General features: G+C 38.0%; 1 protein-coding gene and 1 non-coding gene across 2 annotated transcripts in view; both read left to right on the forward strand.

Annotated features, from left to right (window-relative positions):
• Positions 1–2,357: 2,357 nt before the first annotated feature.
• Positions 2,358–2,429, forward strand: trnaa-ugc (transfer RNA alanine (anticodon UGC)). Its single transcript has one exon. It is a non-coding gene; the product is annotated as a tRNA-Ala (tRNA).
• Positions 2,430–2,896: 467 nt separating this feature from the next.
• Positions 2,897–22,653, forward strand: part of ift172 (intraflagellar transport 172) — a 45,816-nt gene continuing 26,059 nt past the window's right edge. Inside the window, exons 1-18 of the mRNA XM_073493532.1 lie at positions 2,897–3,007; positions 3,509–3,652; positions 4,832–4,944; positions 5,053–5,092; positions 5,501–5,566; positions 6,006–6,085; positions 6,298–6,385; positions 6,496–6,710; positions 6,845–6,968; positions 7,647–7,742; positions 9,116–9,277; positions 10,238–10,291; positions 11,345–11,448; positions 12,765–12,850; positions 14,412–14,524; positions 18,404–18,571; positions 19,954–20,090; positions 22,393–22,500. Of these exons, the coding sequence (XP_073349633.1) occupies positions 2,969–3,007; positions 3,509–3,652; positions 4,832–4,944; positions 5,053–5,092; positions 5,501–5,566; positions 6,006–6,085; positions 6,298–6,385; positions 6,496–6,710; positions 6,845–6,968; positions 7,647–7,742; positions 9,116–9,277; positions 10,238–10,291; positions 11,345–11,448; positions 12,765–12,850; positions 14,412–14,524; positions 18,404–18,571; positions 19,954–20,090; positions 22,393–22,500 (1,937 nt within the window). The 5' untranslated portion in view covers positions 2,897–2,968. The remainder of the gene's footprint in view (positions 3,008–3,508; positions 3,653–4,831; positions 4,945–5,052; positions 5,093–5,500; positions 5,567–6,005; positions 6,086–6,297; positions 6,386–6,495; positions 6,711–6,844; positions 6,969–7,646; positions 7,743–9,115; positions 9,278–10,237; positions 10,292–11,344; positions 11,449–12,764; positions 12,851–14,411; positions 14,525–18,403; positions 18,572–19,953; positions 20,091–22,392; positions 22,501–22,653) is intronic.

Consider the following 22,653-nt stretch of genomic DNA (forward strand, 5'->3'; position numbering starts at 1 on the left):
GGAATTCCATAGAAAATAAAATGTAATTGAATAAAGCAATTGTGAAATTTGACTTTGTCAGTTATTTTAGGGGGATGTCTGGACATAACAAGCAATCTTAATGGTTGCTATACACCAGCTTTTTGTCTCTTTTTATCTGTATCTGCTTTATATTATTTTCATTGTTTTAACATTTTCATTTTTGCAAGTAGCCTCCAAGGTTATGTGTATTTCAAATCTGTAGTAACAATAATCCAATGTTGTCATACATGTTGGACTTTAATTTGAAGGCAAAGTGGCTTATTTCCGGTATAATCAGGAAACTTAACACAGTTTTGCGTCACTCATACGTCACCAGGCTCGCGGGAAGTTGGGAGGCCAACCTGCAGCAGCAACTTCTCAACAGCTGGAATTCCTTTTGGTTTGTGCGTTTGTGATGAAAGCTTGATTAATTAAGTGTTTATATTAATAATCAGACTCTGTGAAGTAGCTAGTAACTACATTTGTCAAATAAATGTAGTGTAGTTCAACATTGGCTTCCAAAAAGTGGTGGAGTAGAAGTATAAAATAGCAGAAATGCTTTTTGAACAGTGTATTTTTACAGTCAATATCCATGTGATTATTGGTCAGTACTTGATGGCCTGTTGACCTTAAATGTACCTTCAAAGACATTGCAGTTATTGTTTGAAGGGTACAATCTACACACATGTATTTCAACACAGGGAGTAAATATAAAAGGTGACCCACTGCCCTTTAGCATCGTTTACCTGTTTGACCTATCACCTGGTTCATTATGGTCATTTAAAAAAAAATTGGGTTAATGAGCAGTCTGACTGTAAGAATTATCAGATGTTTACCGTTTTCCTCATAAGTAGTTCATGTCAGGGTAGAGCACCTTCTTCAAGGGCAGTTTAACAGCAGCATTTGAGGGAGGGGACCATATTATAGTCGACTTTTTCTGACCCCATACTTTCCTGTATCTAAGAGGCAACCTTTTGACCACAGCTTACGTGTCATAACTATTGCTATAAGCATTTACTTGACTGCTGCCTAACTCTGTCACAGTAAGAACTGTAAAGAACGTGCTGCTGATATCATGTTGACAACATATTCCACATTAACTGCTTTATCTCTTAGTGACACCTTAAAGGTGCAAAATGTAAGAATTGGCCACCTGTCAGATTTATACTCAAAACAAATCGAGGGCAGAGTAGCCATTACCTCCTGCTAACTGTAACTGTCGTTAGCTATTTAGCTCAGTTAGCCATGCAGCTACCGGCTAGGACTGGGAGCTCAGGGTCCAGGGGAGTGTTTACACAGGAGCTTTGGCATGCTAACTTCAATAGATAGCTCTGTAACATAAAACATAGACAAAATAATGTCGAAACTGCTATTTCTTCACATGCTGCTAATAGTTTAGTTAATTGTTGAATGTCTTCAACTTAAATTCTTACATCTTGCCTGTCAAGTTCATGCTCAACAATTAGGGGGAAGCGTATCACCAGAGTACCCACTAACTGCTGTGGACTGTAGCTGCCATTTGCTAGTTAGCTTAGTTGGCCGTGCAGCTAGTGTTTCTGACTGGGAGCTCAAGGACCAGGGGACTGTTAGTGTTTATACCGCTAGCACAGGAGCTATGGATGGAGACAGGGCTAGCTGGTTAGCATGCTAACTTCAGTAGATCTCTGCAACACAATATATAGACATCAAAATGTCAAAACTGCTATCTCTTCACATTCCGATCATATTTTTATTTATTATTTTTCACATTTTCAACTTAAATTCTTACCTATTGCCCGTTTAAATTGACAATGTGACATATGGCCTTTTTGTTCCCCCTAATGTGTGACAATTATGACTACATTTTAATTTGTAAATCAAGGGGGAGGGTATGTAGGCCTACTCCCAAGATATAGGCTCCTAAATTTGGCTCAAACTTTTTTTCACAAGTTGTGTATCAGTGTTCATTTCTTTCATAGACCTTCAAAACAGCTTAAATTGATGAATAACGGTCAGATCTGTCAAACTGAATCGTAGAACGACAGGTAAAGTCATGTAGGCCTTAAAATCTCATTAGTTTGCTGAAAGGGCTTGAAATAGATGTGCTTTGTTCAAGGTTTTGCCTTTTCAGATGAATTAACAAATGAGAAGATCATACAGCTTTCAGGGGTACATTCAGAGTACTGTCAAAATACAGAGATACATTTGACTCTTTGTAAATACAACTTTTTGTTGCAACAATAACACCACAATCAGCTTTGTCCAACACCTGACGACCAGCTGAAATATATCTACTACCTTACACAACACACACGTTTAATGGATCTGGTCAGACATACTTGTATAAATAGGCTACTTCCATTAATGCGGATATGGAAGGGGATGTAGCTCAGTGGTAGAGCGCATGCTTTGCATGTATGAGGCCCCGGGTTCAATCCCCGGCATCTCCACTCCTTTTCTTTTTTCCAACTCCGCTTTAGCAGAAAAACGACCCTCCATTCAAATAAACATGAACTATCCAGTCACTGACTGTAGAAAAAGCATACATTTAAAACACAGAACGGAAACACGATGAAACCTATGAAAAGCTAAAGACTATTTTTGCTCACGCACAGATTTTAGTATTGAACATACACACATATACGGATTCATTGTGTGATAGCATATGAACTGTCAATTAAGATGATAATCCTGGCAGTCAGAGTTACATGAACGAGCTTCTCCGCTCTTACACTGTTTTTATTTTCTATTTTCGATACAAAACGACGCGGTGAAAGCTTCTGCTGTTTCCTAGAGTTTTAAACGCACCGTGAGTCCCCGCCCAAGCGGTAACTAAGGAGATCACAGTTATGTTTACTACAAAGATGTCCTCCCTGCTAGCTGCTACCTTAGAGCTGCTCAACAAAATGTCCATAATCTAAAGATTTCCGCTTCATCTCAGCACTAATAACATCATTCCCTGTTCGAGCTCCCCGAAGAGAGAACGAAAATGCAACTGAAGCACCTGAAGACACTGTTAACACCCCAGGTAATCTCAGTGACAAGTAAGCTAATGCTAGCTGATGGAGAGCAACGTCAGTGTAAAGTGTGACTGTGTAACGGTTATGATCTCACTAATAACATGAATCGAAAGGTGCAACGAAACTTTAACTTCCTCTTGTCTATTCGGCATTTAAGTGACTTTACTGATCCGTGACTAAATGGCATTTAATTTAGATTGTTACAGTTAACTTACCGTGCTTTGCACGCTAGCAACTGTGGTGCGTTAATGTTCCTTAGTTGATAAAACTACTGTTAATACGCCACAACTTAGCTAAAGCGAGAGTCTCAACAATACTGACGGCAAATACTGTTTTTACCAGGCAAACTACATCCACTTTAACATTGAAATACATCTTCCATGGAGTTTGTCGAGAGTCTGTTACAGGACATAACGGAACGTGTGTAAATATAGTTAGCTAAAGTTAGCTAAAGAGATGCTCTGCTAATCACTTCTTAACGTTACTGTCTGTTTTCTCTGCCTTCATAGGAGGGTGCTGCCAAAGTGACATGTATGGCCTGGGCACCGAACAACACCAAGTTCGCCGTTTGCACAGTTGACAGAGTGGTGCTGCTGTACGATGAGCAGGGAGAGAGGAGAGACAAGTTCTCCACCAAACCCCTGGACTCCAAGGTGAGACAGGAGGGCAGCTAGCCTCATGTTGTCTCACACACAGAGTCACTTTAATAAACACAACATTACATAGCAGCAACACAACAGTGCAACAGAAAATGAGACAACCTGCTCAGTAGCAAAAGCAGAAAAGAGTTACAACCTTGGGACAGACGATCATGAGTAAAATATTCATAATATACAATAATAGTCAGTGAGAGCATTACATGACATTTGTTCTGAGATAAAGTGATAAAACCTTTTTAAACAAGCCAAATGAAGACAGATCACATAAATGACTCCAGACATAAACACTGATACATGTGCCGGATCCTGTTATGAGGAATTAGGGCTGGGTGATATGGCCTTAAAATGATACATTTTTAAGCTATATCACAATGCACTATATATGTTGATCTTTTGAAATCTCCTGAAAGAACTTGACCGATCGATGTTGGGATATTATTGTAGAGATGACTGTTGGTACTTTCACGAACGATTAAGACAATTTTTGATATATGATCTTCAGGGATGTGGATATAATGACAAGTATAAGAACAAGTACAACAGTCTGGTAAAAATGTAAATAGTTAAAAAATAAACTTCAATTAACTGGCCTACAGATGTAAGTCAGAAACTAGCTGGAAATTAAAATGGCAGGATCAGCAGAAGTTAATCTGGAAATGTATAAAAGGAATAACTAGATACTTATTAACTGCTTGTTGGAAAAAAACAGATTATCACATAATTTTCTAAAATGTCTTTTAGGTAGTTGTTGTGGTAATTGGGGGTAATTTCAAAGACGATTCAACTATGTTGCTTGGTAATTACAACCTTCTTACCATGACATATCCTGACCTGTAAAATGAAGTGCTACCAAAAGTTTGAAACAATTTTATTGTTGCAAGGTTGGTATGTTTTGGCATTATATATATATTTTTTATTTTAAGATAAGGATTGAGGGGTAATAATATTTGTAATGGAGGACTAAAAAATTTGGATTTTGTCCTTTAAATTAAAAGATCATCAGTGCTTTTTTTTTTTTTATCCCTGTAAGTCCTGCCTATTGCACCTCCATGTATATTGTTAAAATACTTTTCTATAAGGAGTGTCAGGTTTGATATTCCCTAATGTTTCTGAATTAATATACAAGTTATGTGTATATATTAATAACAATAGTCCCATGTAATCTTTTGTCAGTATGGAAAACAGAGCTATGTTGTCAATGACATGGCGTTCTCTCCGGACTCCACCAAAATCGCCATCGGACAGTCCGACAACATCATCTTTGTCTACAGGATCGGGGAGGATTGGTAATGTCCTTTGGCTGGTCTCATCTCCAACAATAATCATGATTTTATTATTGATGTGTATTTATTCATGCAAACAGATTTGTATCAGCGTTGTCTTCTTTCTCCTAGGGGCGACAAGAAAGCCATCTGCAACAAGTTTGTTCAGACAGTAAGTAAAAATGAGTAGATGTTTAATAAATAATAATGTTACCACTGCAAAATCTAATGTTGATGAAAAGATATTTGGCCAGTAAGTTAGCATGTTCTGCGGATGATTTAGTAGATTTCAGGCCTTGTAAAGCTGATATGGGATCATAAATGTTTCATGAAGATGCTGCATAGGTGGTCCAGTTCTAGCCGCTGCTTTAGTGTTAATTGTATGTAATTAAATATGTATGTTTTGGAGGTAATGGGGTGGTGGATTCTGCCTGTTGGGTTCCCTACTTAGGATACAACAACCTAGGATTCTGACTCTAATTGCTTTTTCATGTCTGAAAACATTTTTTTCTTGTAGAAAGTTTTAATTTCCGACTTTCTGACGTCTCTTTAAAGCAACATTTCATTCACTGTATTGCAGAGTGCTGTGACCTGCCTGTTGTGGCCTGCAGAACATGCAATTGTGTATGGATTAGTGGATGGAAAGGTAAGTCAGTAACATGTTCCACCTCTAATCAATAAAAGGAATCATTATGTTAATGTTACAGTTTATATACATACATTTTGTTCATGTATTATAATTGGTAGGAGTGTTACAGAAGTATCAACTGGTAAGCCGATACAACAGGAGTGCATGTAGTAGTGGTAACGGTGTTTTTCCAACGTTTAATGCACATATGAGTTCTTTCTCGTCTAATTTTTGCATCAGAGGTGTTTTCAATTTGTCAAGAATGATATTTTTTGGCTAAAAACAATTTGTTGACATGTTACATAAAAACAGACACATCTTAAACTTTACTGAACTGTTTTAATAACTTTTATCTATCTTGGTGCAAAAATATAAGAAATTAATTGCTGTTTTTCTGGTCAAATATTAAATAAAATTGTGTATGTTTAAATAAAAGTTGTTCTAATTTTTTTAATAGGTTCGTCTCGCCAACACTCAGACAAACAAGTCATCGACCATCTACGGCACCGAGTCCTGCGTTGTCTCATTGGCTTCCAAGTAAATGCATATTTATATTAAATGTAGTTTAATATAATGTCACATGTAATTTAAATATAAGTATATTTACTATAAGGTGCACTGTTGGTTTTTTATTCCCAAAACATTTGGGGAAAAAAGAGGAAAAGTTGAATGCTCTCAAAATGCCACAGATTATCTACTTATTCATTTTCTTCCTCTGTGGTGTTATGTATTTGTCTGTTTTGTTTCAGTATTTCCGCTAAAGGCATCCTGTCCGGTCACGCTGATGGGACCGTCGTGCGTTACTTCTTTGATGACGAAGGTTCAGGGGAGTCTCAGGTAGGTCACAGCCTCACACATCGATGTCTATCATCATGTTACGTTACTGTATTTACTTATCTTACAGTTGAGTTTTATTACATTTCACACTCTGCCACACTCTGACACAGGGTAAACTGTTCATACACCCGTCCCCGCCCTACGCTCTGGCCTGGGGTGCAAACAGCATCATGGTGGGCGGCTGCGACAAGAAGGTGGTGGCCTACGGCAGAGAGGGTCACATTCTGCAGACCTTCGACTATACCCGCGACCGCACAGAGAGGGAGTTCACCGTGGCCGCCACCAGCCCCAGCGGGCAGTCAGTTGTCCTCGGCAGTTACGACCGGTCAGTATTGTGGTCTCTCAGGTGATATACAGACAGTACTATAATACCTGTCAGCCCAAAGAGTCACCCCAGGCATAATTTATAATAATCATCTCAGGTAATTTAGTTGTTTATCTTCCTGATGTTTCACTCAGGCTGCGGGTGTTTAACTGGGCTCCTAGGAGAGGAGTGTGGGACGAAGCCAAGCCCAAAGAGATCCTCAACCTCTACACCATCACCAGCTTGGCCTGGAAGAAAGATGGATCACGCCTCTGTGCTGTAAATACTTTATCTATCACATTATTTTTGTGTGACTTTAACACCAGCCTACTGTTGCTCTTTACTTATTCTTTGTAGCAGTGGTTCAACTACATGTGCCTGCATGGAGAGTTGTCTCTCCGGTCCCTTACATAACCTGGTGTCAGACTGAACACAGCGTTTGTACAAATTCTTGGAATTTTTTTTTATGTTTTCAAGGTTAGGGATACCCTTGAATTTGAATATACTACCAGAAAAATGCTTGAATTTCAGCCAAATCTGCTGTTTTAATCGACACTATATCATCTCCTGGTGTTCAAGTTAGCAAGCATTAAATAATCATGATCAAAATATGCAATCAAAGTTGATATGAACAGCTGCTGAAATAAACAAAGTGACAATAATCATTGGTTGCAGTGGGTATAAAATAAACTTTCTACAATTGCATTTATAGTAACAGTTTAGATGTGATGATAAAGGCTTCAAGAGTCTGGAAAATTTTGGTATATGTGCCTTGAAAGTGCTTGAAAAGAAGCTGGACAAACCCTACAAACTGCTGAATGCTGTTTTGGGATCCTGTATTTTTTACTTTAATTAACCTGCTATTACCATCAAATAACTAAAAAGAAACCTAAAACACAAATCTGTAATAAAGTACATGGTGTTTAATGTATATATTTATGTTGTGTGTGTTGACAGGGAACACTGTGTGGAGGAGTGGAGCTGTTTGACTGCTGCTTGCGGAGAACCATCTTTAAGAACAAGTTTGAGATGACCTACGTCGGCCTGAGCCAGGTAGAGACACAGACAAACAGAAAACAATGACAATTAATTATGTATCTTAACCACAAAACGCAGTGTCTTTAACTGCACAACAATGAGTAGAAGTCAAGACCAAAATGATACATTCCAGCCTTCACTTTGGTCTATGCCACTTATGACTTATCTGTTTTATAAATAAAACAGGTGTGACCTCTTTCTTATTTTGTTTTGATCAGCCTAACTTTTTATAGAAGGGTGTTTTGACCCATTTTCTCGGCCTTAATTCAAGGTTTCTTCCCTTTTTCTTCTAATTGAATATATTCTGACTATAGGTGATGTCGATACTGATATATGGGATGATGAATCAGATATATTGTATGTATACAGTATATAAGATATATGTTTTGCATATTTATATAACTTTTCTTAGTTAATTCTTTTCAGATGTTTATCACCCTGAGCAGTTGGGATCAGCTATCACACCTGCCATCATGGAGCTTGTCAGCCTATTGTTGTGCATGATGTAGAGATTTGGGTGTGAATTTTTTTTCTCCAAAATTCTGACCTGATAAAGACCCAAGCAACGTCAAAGTGTTGTCATCATTAAACATTCGTGGCATGGAGTGAGTGTGCAGGCAATAACAATAATTTATATTTAATTACTTCAAGTATAAAAACAGGACAGTATCTGAATTTCATAATCAAGAAAAAGACGGCAGGATTATGGTTTTAGAAACAATCATTTTACAGCCTTAAAAACTGAGGTGGTTTCCAACATTTTGTGTGAAGGTCATCTGATCCCAGCAACAGAACTTTATCTTTAATTATTTTGCATAATTTGTTATTTGAGTCTTTAACAAAATGTAAATAAAGGTCTGCCGTCTTTGCTGAGAACAAATGCTATGTTATCTTATTCGTACTAAAAACCTTGAACGCTGTGAGAAAAAAATGCTTGTTTCTGGTCCAAACTGAAAGAGAATAATAATTCTGGAAACAAGACGGATAGAAATGTGCAAAAATGGCCTTTGAACCCAATCTAGGATTTTCTGATTAACAGTAAAGATCCAAAGTTAATTAGAACAGAAATTGATTTTGCCTCTGGTTTGAAAAAATAAAGATAAAGATTTCAATTGATGGGATTATGATTGAGAAAGTAATTCTGTCTGCTAATGAGGCAGCTGATGTGTAATTACATTTTCCAGCCAAAAGTTCAGAAGCAACTCTTTTTCTTTTTCTTTCTTTTTGTAAGTGAGTGCTTTCTCTCTGACTCTACCAGACTGAGTTAACAAAGCGGTGTTTTAAAGGGAAGTTGAATCCATTGCGTGTAAATAAACTTTAAGACCTTGTCACTAAAATTGTCTCCTTCTTCACTTTGCTGTCTGAATCTTCTCTCCCTTCTCTTGTAGGTGATAGTGAGGAACCTCTCTACAGGAACACGGGTCGTCCTGAAGTCCTATTATGGCTACGAGATAGAGGAAGTCAAAATCATGGGCAAAGATCGCTACCTGGTGGCTCACACCTCCGAAACTCTTCTGCTGGGGGACCTGCTGACAAATAAACTTAGCGAGGTAGGATTTCAACTTCTTTACCCTAAAATAACAGCTTCAGAATCATGTTGATGGTGCAGTGTCTTGAAACAGGGTGAATGGTGTCTCTGTCTCTTGTTTCTGCACTATGTAACTTCAGTGAGAGGGTAGAATCACAGCGTTACATACATGTACACTTCAACATACAAGTTTTCAACACATAACATTGTTGTGATGTAATGAGTTTTGTTTGTAGTCAGCACCTATATTACATCTGACAGATTGTTACAGACCGGGGTTTTGTGTTTACATCAGTGGTGTTGCACCAAAAACTGTGGCTACATAATGCATCTCAGGTTTATCTGCTGAGGTTTTGAAGCATGTCATCCAGTTCAGGGTTGGGTAGTAACAGATTACATACAATCAAGACTATGTAATCACATAATAAAAAATAAGTAACTACAAACAGCCTGTAATACATTGGAAAAAATGTATAATTAGATTGTAGTTAATTTTTCAAGGATTACTTGATTAGATTTTGATCATGTTTTTAAAATATAATGAAAATGTTTAAAATGCATAAAAAGCATTTTATTTGCTTTAAAAATGTTTTGAGATATTTAAAGAGAAAAGGGAATACAAGTTAAGTTAAGGTGCAATGTTTTCAACATTTAATTTTAAAGTAATCCAGAAGTATTCAGAAGTTGTTGTTGTTGTTTTGGATTACGTCACTAATTACTGAAATAGCCATGTCATTTGTTTTCAGTAACTGACTACATTTTAAAGTTATCTGCTCCAAGCCTGGATACCGACACAACAGAGACAAATCTAATTTTAAATGTGTATATTTGGAAAAACACATGCCTTCATACATACTTGGCTCCTTGTTTACTTCTCACAATAAACAGAAGTGGACTGATCGCCCTGTATTAATGTATAATCTGCAGTGAGCATTGCTCCAACATTTGAACTGAAGGCCTGATTCTGCTGCCTCTCTTTCAGGTGCCTTGGCCCGGTTCTGGGGGAAACGAGAAGTTCTTCTTTGAAAATGAAACAGTGAGTACACACCGTGTGCTTTTGGCTGTGTGAAGTGTATTGTTAAGAAGGCTGTTGTGTCGCAATTGAACCTGTTTAGACAGTACTCGCCAAGGAGCAATAAACTGTAGTATATAATTACACTACCGTTAGAGTGAAGGTTATGTTACAGGTCCTATCATGTCTTGTGCTTTTGGGTACTTCTCACATCTGACCTGTTTGATTTGGTTAAGATGAGATCAGGTCCATTTGCCAGGTTGATTTGTTTCATTTGTGCTGGCGTGAAAGCTGTCAATTGAACCCTTGTGCGGACCAAACGATTGAACTGAGACCCCTTGAAAAGGAAGGAGGGTCTCGGTCTGCTGTCAAGTGAACTTTGGTGTGGTTTGTTTTTTGGTGTAAAAGCAAACAACCAACCACAGGATTTTATGATAGTGGATATGTGATTTCAGCATGATTTCACAGCTAAACCACTCATGAATCTATCTGCTGATTGTCAAATCTGTTAGGGAAGTGATCTTATAATCGATCTTAATTAGTGATGCAAAATGTTAACAGGTACATGAGTCAGCATGGTTGTTTTTCATGATTAATGGCTGTTAAAACCTATTTTTTACTCTTTTTTTACCTGCTTTTTTACTCCATGTGCTTTGTCAGTTTATTACGTCCATTAAAAAGTATACAGCAGTGATCCGATACTAACAAGCCCCGAATCATTAGGCTACAAGACGCCTGTTTTACATCCTGTCCGTTACTGTTGATTCATTATTCAACATTTGGTCGATTTCCAGTCAAATAATAGAAATATTGCTGATAATTACTTATTTCTTCTTGAGCTCTTTGTGACACCAAAGGACATAAATATTCAACTTTAAAGTGCTGCATAAACTTCTTACATTAGAATTTGATTCTCCACATGGGTAAATAGTAACCTGTTGGTCGGTATAACTTCATGTTTACTCCTCTTGTTTCGTTTGTAAAAAGTCAGCTCTCAAACTATGTGGCTATCAACACCACTGCTCCCATTATATTTTCTTCTGCTGTGTTTTTATTTTACTGTGTTTTCTGTTCAAGGTGTGTATGATTTTTAATGCTGGGGAGCTGAGCCTGGTGGAATACAGCAACAACGAGATCCTGGGATCAGTCAGAACAGAATTTATGAACCCTCACCTCATCAGGTAGGTCCAATTACACAAAACAAACAGACCTTATGAGGTTGGTTTGGTGACAACACAACCGGTTTGTCTGCTTTCAAAGAAGAAACATAGATAAGTCAGAAAGATATTACTGATCCACTGATTGTTTTGTTAAATGTCTTTGTTTCAAAAAATAGTTTAATTTAAATATCCTGATATATATATATCAACCTAAATGATGAAATAGCTAGATTATTGGGGGATTCTACAGTAAAAGCAGTTTCAGGGTGTGTATTACCATATATATATCTGTATTTGCATTGCTCTTGACAGAATATACGGCATATTTAAAAAATAGTAGACAAACAATATAATAGAGGTCAAGAAGGGACACTGGAAGTTGATAATTACATCACATTCTATTTTGATCCAGTTTTTATCCATTTAAAATCATGTGTTATGGGCTTTTTTAGACTTTATTTTAATAAAACCACTTTTATTTCTTAGTTTTTCTTAATTGATTTTATGCTATTTAATGTTATTGTTATTCGAATTTCTCTGTACATATCTGTATGTGTATATGTGTGTAGAGGTTTGAATCAACTATGCTATATTTCTTTATTTTGTACAAAAATACAATAAATACAGAAAAAAAAGAAGAGTTCGTTAGTTTTATTTACAAATTTTCCGGCTAAATTTCTTTTTTAGTGACAGTTTAGAGTAATGAGATAGTAAAAATAGCCATTTCTAGATATGTATGTAACAATTTTGGGTTGTTCAAACTATCTATTATCTATTATAATCTTTCTGACTGCAGTTTAAGATAGGAAAATGTTAATGATACATGACTAAAAGACCATCTTCCCTTTCTTTAATCCAAGATAAACATGGAAAAAACGTCAGTTTAATATACATGTTCTAATACAATCAATCACAAGTAGTTTGACCACAGTCCATGATCATTCCTAACAGACTTTGTTTCCAGCTCTGTCCATTAGATGGCTGTATTGAGCTGTGCAGACATCATGTAACATGTCAGTGTCAGTGTCTGCTAGTCAGCACACATCATTTTAAATATTCAGCCCTGTCAAAAGTGTCAGGGCTGACAGCTCCCAGGTGACTGACTAATGGCCGACTGCAGGTCTCAGGACACTCTGACTGCTCCTCGCCTCTGGCTGGACACTGTAGCATGACAACATCATGATCAGGGCTGTCCTGGGATTTCAAGTATGATGAACAGCAGCTGAAGCCAATTAAGCTGAGCTGACACTGGATTTAGAAATGTTAAATCAGTGTAATGTCAGCTATGTTACACTGATTAATGTTTTTTAAACCTGTGTTTGTGTTTGTGTACGTAGCGTCCGGATAAATGAGAGGAAGCAGAGAGGAGTTGAAGACAACAAGAAGCTTGCTTATCTGATTGATATAAAGACCATTGCTGTTGGTAAGAATGTATGTTTGTGGAAAAAGACTACTGTAGCTGTGTAGTAATTAGAGGTCTGATTTGACACCTAGATTAAAGGGACAGTTCACCCAAAAAATCAAAAACACACTGGTTCCCTCTTACCTGTAGTGCTATTTATTCATGTAGATTGTTTTGGTGTGAGCTGCCTAGTTTTGGAGAAATCAGCCTTAGAAATGTCTGCCTTCTCTCCAATATAATGAAACCAGATGTTACTCAGCTTCTGGTGCTCTAAGCGCCAAAAACATACACTTGACCAGGTTACTCAAGATAATCCACAGACGTTGTTGTTGTGAGCAGTTTCATGTAGGAACTATTTTCTTTCCGTATCACTGCCCAGAAGGAAGCGTGCCGCCTACTCGTGGAGGAAGGGCTAGCAATTAAGCTAGCTAATGTTACAGAAGTAAAGTAGTGCTTACATGCAACGATAGGTTATCTTCAGTAACCGGGTCATGATTTCTGGAAAGAGACAGTGCTGTTGAGTTTTTCATATGTTTTTTTTTTGCCACTTTGAGCATCACAAGCTAGTCATCTATTATCTATTATCATCGAGAGAGGGCAGACATCTCGCCAAAACTCAGCAACTCACACCAAAACAAGATGGATTGATAGCACTACAGGTAAGAGGGAAAGTATGTATTTTTGATTTTGGGGTGAACTGTCCCTTTAAAGGTTAAAAACAAAGCTTTTTCAGCTATTGACATAGCAAAGATCCCACTGTCTTGTGCTGTAAAAGGCCTACACTGCTGGTCTTACTCTTCTAAATCGCATATGCTTTACATTAAAGTGAAATGAAGGCGTTAATTCATCAGACATGGTGGATTAGTACACATTGATTGGTTGACTCAAAAAAAACTAAAAGACTGTCAGACAGTGCAACGGTTTGGCTCACTGATGTGTTTTTGGACAACAATGGAGCTAACCGCAGAATAATACAAGCCTCATCCTTAAATGCCAACTGTGGTTTTAAATCTGCCGTGGGTGATGAGTTTTTGTTCCAAAGCAAGAACAGCTTAGTTGGTGTATTTTCTGAACAATAGTTCTCCGTACCTGACCGAGTAATAGTGAGTCATCAGCAACCCTGTCGACTCCTGCAGATTTAAATGTTCATTTTGTGCCGTGGGATTGTGAAATGCCTTTTGATTGGAGAACATGCTGATGTGTTATCATTATTATATTATGGCCAGCTCGTGTCTCTTACTCACCACAATAATATGATATATTATAAGTCCTGAACTGCTACAGCTACAGTCATTGCTGTAGATCATCAGCTGAACTGTATCTTTTCCACTGACTGGACTGCACTCCATTTTAATTAAAAAGTTGATGTAGGTCTGATATGAACCAACTAATAATATGATCTTGATCCCAGAGCCGGTGAGTTTAGAGTAGAGAAACCGCTCACTCTGCCTGATAGAATCATTAATAATTAGAAATGACTGCCTGATTTCAAGTCTTGAATAAAAGGCCAATTTTAGTCAGATGCATTGGCACACTGGCAGTCTGACCGCTGCTCAGTTGTCCTTTTTTTTCCTCCCCTCAGTGGACTTGGCCGGGGGCTACAATCTGGGAACCATCAGCCACGACTCCAAGATTGACTGGCTGGAGCTCAATGAAACCGGACGTAAACTGCTGTTCAGGGACAAGAAGCTGCGGGTGAGAAAAAAACCTCAGCATCCTGAGGGATTGGTAGAGAGAGAGGCCAGCAGGCTGAGGGCGAATAATAGACAGGATGATGATTAGTAAAGTAGAAAAATCTGCACTTTGGTTGGAACATGACTAGAGTTATGGCCACGACCGTCACCCAAAACATGTCTTGTGGCCATTTTGGTCGGAGCTCCCGGGTCTGAAACGTAAAGCCACTGCAGAAGTGCCTGAAACCTGCATTCTTTCTAACGGCCAGCAGGAGGCAACTCAAGAAGCCCAATTGTATGTGAGTTTATGAGAAGATTTCTCACTTGATTTATTACCTCAGGAAACAGTTTCCTAAAGAGTTTATGGTCCCAATCTCTAGTTTTAAAGTCTTCTTCAACACAGGATGATGTTCATTTTGTAGATTATGGTCCCATTTAGTGTAAAATAGACAATAAATCAGGGTATGCTTTAGGGCGTGGCTTTCTTGTGATTGACAAGGCGCTGCCACCGCATGTCCTCGGGTTCTCAGTGAGATCCAATCAGGATATCCTCCCCAGCTCCACCCTCTCGTCCAAGTATGGTCATTTCTTGCTCCAAACAACCAAGATGGTGACATCCATAATGCCAAACTCGAGACTTCAAAGTGGTAGTCCACAGGGTAATACGTACGCTTGTTGCTAACCCATTCCATATACAAGTACACAGTAGGGGTGACATTTAATTTCTTCTTCATTTAACATTTAAATGCACAGTATTTAACTTCTGCCGTGAGGGGTTTCTCAGTCAAAACAATGAAATCGAAAGATGTAGGCTGATGATACATGAACTAGCGTGGGGGTCCTGGGAGGTGTTGTCTTCATTGTGAAATTACCACCACTGTAGATAAAAATCTATCAGAGGCAGAAATGTTAACAGACGAGGTGGAGTATTAAAGTTTTATTCACACTACATTAAGTCACGTTCACAGACTTCCTCCTGGAGTATCATCTGATGTTTTCCAGGAGGTTTTAGCAACCAAATGAAAAACACTGTTACCTTGAATATAACAGATTTTTGTGCGTTTGAACACTGCAGGAAACATTTTTGAAAATTTAAGTACACAACTCAACAAGATATAAAACAAAGGTCTTGTAGCTTTTAGACATTTTAATGTGGAAATGTTATACATTATATCTTTCAAGAGGTGTAAACAAAACAAGTGCGAAGAAGTCATGTATGAAACTTTGAAAGTCCTGTAGTCCAGGGATTGTGACCCCTTTAAATGAAGCAACATCTACTTTCCATGTTTAATTTGAATAATTGTAAAAGACCTGAATAAAAGCAAAAATTGCCAACTACCAATCACCCAAAAATAGATTTAATTTGGTCGAGAATACTTTCTTTTTCTGCTGTTTTATCCAGTTTGTTACGCCTCCTACAGTGGCCTCAGGTTGGATCTTGTTCAAGTGCGTCTAACAAGATTCTTTCAGTAAAATTGCTACATTTGTATTCCTGTCGAAAATTCAAACATTATTTTCTATATCTCATTTTTCCTTATTTCTGAAAGTAGTCTTCATTTAAACTAATAGATACAACTCTAATTTGTTAGTAACCTTGTCATAATATGTTGGCATCTACTTGGTTTAACACCTAAAATTATAAAAGCTCCCTGAATTTATCCTTCATTGTTTTAAAATGACCAAATACAGACATTGAAATGGGACAGAAATTTCAAGCAGTTCGGACCTTTCTCACTCGTTGCTGTGTTATAGTAGAAACTGATTAAACCCAGCACAAAATCTTTCAGGTACTCTAATGCAAAAGTAATACCTGAAAGGCACAACACATTGTCACTTTGGTGATGCTTTCTTGCATTACTTTGTATTTCTTCAGTTCCTTGCGTCCGCTGATTTAAGTGGAGACACATTTCACTTTTTCCACCCCAGTATCAAAAACAAACAGCATCCATAAAAGATCTCAGTTTTGTTCTGTTGTACGCTCGGCCGTGCTGAGGTTCATTTTTGAGGAGCTGTGTGCAGGATGAGAGTGACAGCGAGCTGTTGTCAGTTGTTGCCCTGGGGTAATGAAACAGTTTGATGTTCGAGCCCCGGGGCAATGACATGGAGAACTCTGGTAATTGGGAATCCCTCAGTGGCTTCAAACTTTTTCTGCTCTTGTATGGAACATAATGATGTTAAAATACTTTTATATATATATATATCAATTATATTTTTTGTGAGGTACAAGTGTCAAATTTTTTCAGTGTGTACAAAATGAACTTTAGTGAGACAGACTGTCAGATGTATGTGTGTGAGCAGCTGAATATACTGAAAAGGGTTTATACTATTTCACATTTTTACATATTCACATTCATAGCACAGATTTATTACACTTCACATCAGTAAGAAATCATAAAAAGTCAAGTTGTGAAATGTCTCTTTAATTGAAACTTGCTTTCAAGTGAACTTATCAACAGGCTGCTCGTCCTCATTGAATTAAAACTTGGCCAGCTGAGCTCCAGGGTGAAACTATAGACAGAGTATTATTAAAAATGGTGGAGGTGGTGGTGGTGGTGGTGGAGGAGGATATTAAAGCAGCTGATTACACCAGCAGGCGGTCTCTCACATACATATTAAGTGCTTGGGGAGCCTCTGTAGCTTATAGAATATACATAATCTTTATTCATCAGAGGAGAATACATTGCTGTGTGAGTGTTCATATGGAGCCAGTGGAAAGGACTTTGCTCGAGCCGTAATGTAAACTTTAACGTTACAAGACAGGGAATTGAAAAATAAGGACAACCACCGCGTTTATTATGAACTAAAATCTGCCTTCTGATTTCTTTTACCAGTGACTGCTCATTTCTTATATTCCTATTGAACTGTTTCTCAGAGATCTTTCTGTCTCCTTTTGCCCTTTGGTTGAACTTTTGTACAGTGTTTTGTTCTCCGTGTACAAAACATCACTTTTTTTTGGCAACTCCTTTATAAAAACTAGCACCTATTTGTAAGGAGGAGTTTCTACAAGCTAAAAGCATGAAAGATTATTATAAATAGAGCAGTCATCTTGCCCATCTGACTGTACTGAATCAAGCTGTTGTGGCAAGCAATTCCAAACTTTTGAACTGTAATGTGGTTGGACACCTTTGGAAAAAACATTTTTGCGCTTTGCTACCAATGAATTAGGAGTTAGCAAAAGATCGACCATATCTTTTAATGCAACATGAAGCTGGGCCCAGGAGCCTGTTAGCTTAGCTTGTCATAACACCAACTCAGGGTCTCTATGGGCCTTGAAAATCCTTTTAAAGCATGAACTTCTGTTTTAGAGGAAGATGGAGAGAAAGGATTAGAATGTATTAAAAGTCTTACATTTAAATGTATATTTTCTCAACCTCTGCAGCAGGCAGTTATGTAGTTTTTGATCGTTTTTTGTGTGTGGTGTGCTGCAGGAGGCTGTTCAGTCCTTTAGTAGAGTTTTAGTCAGAACCATCAGACCTGTAGTGCACAAGGACACTCGACATTTGAATTAACTTAAACTGATTAATCATTTTTAATTGGTTAATCGTCCTCTCAGTTGTATGCCACTTATCCACGTCTAAGTTGCATTAATGTAATCAAATGTTTCACTTGAAATTATTGTTTTGTACTGCTGGGATATAATATGACACAGCATGATATTTAGTGAGCTTTAAAGCTTTGGTAGGTAGATTTTGTTACTTTGGACTGAGTCAGGCTAGCTGTTTCCCCCCGTTCCAGGTCTTCATGCTAAGCTAAGCTAACTATCTCTCGACTCCAGCTTCGTGTCGAATGGACAGATACTGTATGAGAGTAGTAGTAGTAGTAGTGTCGATCTTCTAAAGATAATGAAATGATGAAATGAACAAAATAAGTTTTTCTGTATCCCCCTCTCCTTCCTCCTCAGCTCCATCTGTACGACATAGAGTCCAGCGTGAAGACGACGGTGCTGAGTTTCTGCTCCTACGTCCAGTGGGTGCCGGGCAGCGATGTGGTGGTCGCCCAGAACCGGGGAAACCTCTGCATCTGGTACAGCATCGACAGCCCAGAGAGCATCACCATGTTCCCAATCAAGGTGGGTCTTTGTTGTCTTTGTGTGGGTGAGTTTAGAGCAACAAGAAACATCTCCATCAGGTTACAAATTGACATGACTGTAAGGGTTACACGGTTTATGATTTCACAATAAATCAGGACTCACATTGGCCTTTTTAAGTTTCTGCCTCTGGCCCATTTGTTGTGGTTGTGTTTGCAATCAATAGTTTTAATAGTTTCAGTTTCTATCCCCAAACCACTTCTTTTACTTGTACTTTCCTCAAGCTTTATGTCTCTGTGCTCAGCGTACAGCTGACTGAGCGAGTGTTTTCAAAGCTGCTGTCCCAGAGCAGTTTCTCGCCCTCGGCAGGAACAAGTTTCTAAAACTTGTGGAACAACTGAGAAGTGATTTTCTGATTAATAATAAAAACCAGGCAGAGCAAGACTGACACTCTGTTTTACAGACAAACAACAGATAGCTGATAGTGAAAATGATTGCCGTTGTACATGTTTGATGGGAGTCTACTCATTAGAGTTAAAGCTAACGAATATTTACAACATCTTAGTGGAAGAAGTATTCAGATCCTTTACTTAAGTAAAATGTTTTAATTGTACACTGTAAAAATTCTCTGTTACAACTAAAAGCCTGCTTTCAAAATGTTATGTTAGTAAAATTAGGAAATTGTATTAATGCAGAAAAATGTCTCCTCTAAGTGTAATATTACTATTAATCATTTCATTTGGTTATTATTACTAATGCATTAATGTGTACGCAACTATTTAATATTCTGTTAGGTAGTTTAATCTATAACAGTGCATTATATTTAACATACATACATATATAAGATTATATATTTTGTATGCACAATCTTTATCTCTGAAGTCATTTGTAGCTTTTGGAGTAGAAAAGCACAATATTTACCTCTAAATTTAAATGGAGTTTGTACTTCGGTGCATGTGCCCACCTTAATGGACACTTATGTCACTCCTTTAAAATAACATATATTTAAAGGTATAGTAAGCTGTAGTCATGATTTTTCATTTGTGTAAGAACCAAACAAACATTGACAAAAAATACATATATGTATATATTTATGTATGTATATAGATATTGTGTGTGCAAGTACATCATCAACCTAAATTATCTTATTTTCCTCATTTTTTTTCTAATTTATTTTACTATCATTTTTATGATTAGTAGTTTTTATACAAGCATTTTGTTTTATTTTGTTAAAATTTTTGTTGTGTTGTTTTTTTCCCTGTTTTTTCAGTTTTTTTTCTTCAGTGTAAAGTATATAAACTATGAGTATGAACAACATCAGATGTAATTTACAGTAAATCTATGTAAGATCTTGCATCCTTACAATAAAGTATATAAAAGAAAAACATTGAGTCTAACTGTTTGGTTTCACTTCTCTTTGTCAGGGAGACATTGTGGATCTAGAAAGAGCCGATGGGAAGACGGATGTGATCGTGACGGAGGGCGTCAACACCGTCTCCTACACGCTGGACGAAGGCCTCATTGAGTTTGGTACTGCTGTCGATGATGGGGATTACGACAGGTAAATTTTGACTCATATGATTTGACAGAAAATCAGTCCATCGCTGTGATTATTGTCAAGTTGAACATGTTTCTGGTCCTCCAACCACATGCTGCTTTTTTGGGTCGGAGTCAAAGTGACAGCAGGGCAAGCAGAACAGGCCAGATGTCCTTTTATCCAGCAGCTTCCTCCAGCTCTTCTTGAGGGTTTCTTCAGAGCTCCTTGGCCAGCTGGGAGATCTATAATCTATATAATCTATAATCTCTTCACTGTGTCAGGATTTGAACACCACCAAAGTGATTCCTCCTTATCACTGGCCTCTCTTGGTTTTGAGGAGCAGCAGCTGAACTCTTCACTGTTGCTCTGAACTCCATCACACAAGTGAAGCCAGCCACCTTACAGAGGATTTTGGTGACTTGTGCTTCTCTTTATGTTAAAAGACTGATCATAGGTAAGACGGGGTATCTTAAAAAGCATTGAATTCAGTTTCCTTTTAAACTTAGATATAAAAGTCTTACATTTCATTTACAAAAGTACTTAAATATTTAGTTTTGCCTTCTGTGGGCTGTGATCTTAGTCAAAATGTTTTTGGATCATATAGCAGGCTGTTTGGAGACGTTACATATCTAATAACTGCGATTTTTGAGACCGTACTTTATGTTAAAGATGCCAGATCTTACATGAATTTACATTTAGTTACATTGATGTTGTTTGTACTCATAGCAATCTTAAAATTTGTATTTTTTATAGTGAACAAAAAAATACTATAATTTTTTGAAATAGTAAGATGAGAATGATCCTTCCATTCTGCTGCTTATTTGAGAACAGGTTGCATTTATTTAATTATTCCATACTTGAGAATTATTATTATATACTGCCCGTTGGGAAGTGTAATAATTCCAGCCCATATTTTCTCCAGTGGCTTTACATCATACTTTTGATCGCAAAACGGGAATTAAATTGCATTCACTGTGGTGATGAAAAGTCTTAAATTTAGTTTGCTGAACCCTGCAGAAATCTTGCAAGAGATAAAAAAAGACTTTGTCTGGGACTTGACTGTCTCTCCACTGCCACAGCTGGCTGCTCTTTATAAGGATCTATTCTTAAATGTATATTATGGAACATTTTCTCATCAGAATGTCTAAAGAAGACTAGACCTTTGTTATATATTTTGTTGAGTTGTGTACCTACAATATCTCAAATGTTTCCAAAAATGTTTGAACCAGAGAAACCCCCAAGTTTTCTCAAAGTAACAGTGGGTTTCAATTGGTCGCCTGTATAATTTCCAGGACAGAGTGAGTAAAGAAGTCGGCAAATGAGACTAAACATAACGTCCTTGTCCATGAGCATTTTTACATGAGTCACGTGGTTGTTCAGTTGTGTGTTCACCACCAGCGAAGCAGGTTTGACCACGGGATCATTATGTTTATTCCCATTACTTGCAGAAGTGTTAATTTGCCCCAAACAGCTAGATTACTTAACTGTACATTAGCCGTAAGGTAGCCAGCAATGGCATGCAGATGGTGTGTGTCTGTGTGTTTGAATTTAGGTCAACTCACCGCAATCAGCACCCACCAGAGAATCCGGTTCTCTCTCTTCTTTTTCCCCTCTCCTCTCTGTAACGCTACGTTCATGAAGTAAAGTAAATATCCCCTCCTGCTCCAGTCAGCAGTCAACATTACAGAACATAAACACCTGATACTGGAGGTCACCTCCGCTGCTGGAGTCAGGTTGATGAGCAGGAGTGAAGATAAATACCAAAAGTAAAAAACTGCTCAAAGCTCTCCTTTTGTCAGTAAACAGCTCAGGATCAGAGCCGAATCTGATGTGAAGGTCTGGCTCTGTACCGAAGTCTGCCCTCCAGAGTTGCCTGCCTCTTAGCAGCTGAGCAGCGGCTATGCTACATTGCATCTTTCTTTCACTCACTTCCAAAACAAACACTGCCACATCAAGCACTTTGCGACGATTAGGCGGTGGTGCTCTACTGCTTTTGTCCACAGGGGCTGCCAGAATCAACAAAAAATGAAAGATCCTTGTAGCTGCTTTAACTTGTTGAACCCTGCAGGAACCCTGGCTGCAAGAGAGCGACGACGGACTGAAAAAGCAAGAACTTTGTCTTTGATCCATCTGTCTCTCCAGTGTCACAATTTTCAGCTCTTTCTAGGACATATTCTGAACAATTGGATGAACGTTAATGCACATAAAACACCACACTGCGACCTCAAAGACCAAACCTGCTAGTGACTTTTGAATAAACCACGATTCTCTGATATTTACACAATTTCTCAAAAATATCGATGGAACTGTCTCACTGCCTTGACAGAGCCACAGCATTCCTTGAGACTCTGGAGATGTCACCAGAGACTGAAGCCATGTGGAAGACGCTCAGCAAGCTGGCTCTGGAGGCTCACCAGCTGCACATCGCAGAAAGGTCAGCACGACACACACAGTCGCATGCACAGTCACACACACACACACACACACACACACACACACACACACACACACACACTCAGCCTAGCAAGCTTATATTCATGTCTCTGAGCTAATTACGTACCTCATCAGTCTTCATTGTAGCTGAGAC

The sequence above is a fragment of the Pagrus major genome, chromosome 22 (assembly GCF_040436345.1).
Source record: "Pagrus major chromosome 22, Pma_NU_1.0".
Taxonomy (NCBI): Eukaryota; Metazoa; Chordata; class Actinopteri; order Spariformes; family Sparidae; genus Pagrus; species Pagrus major.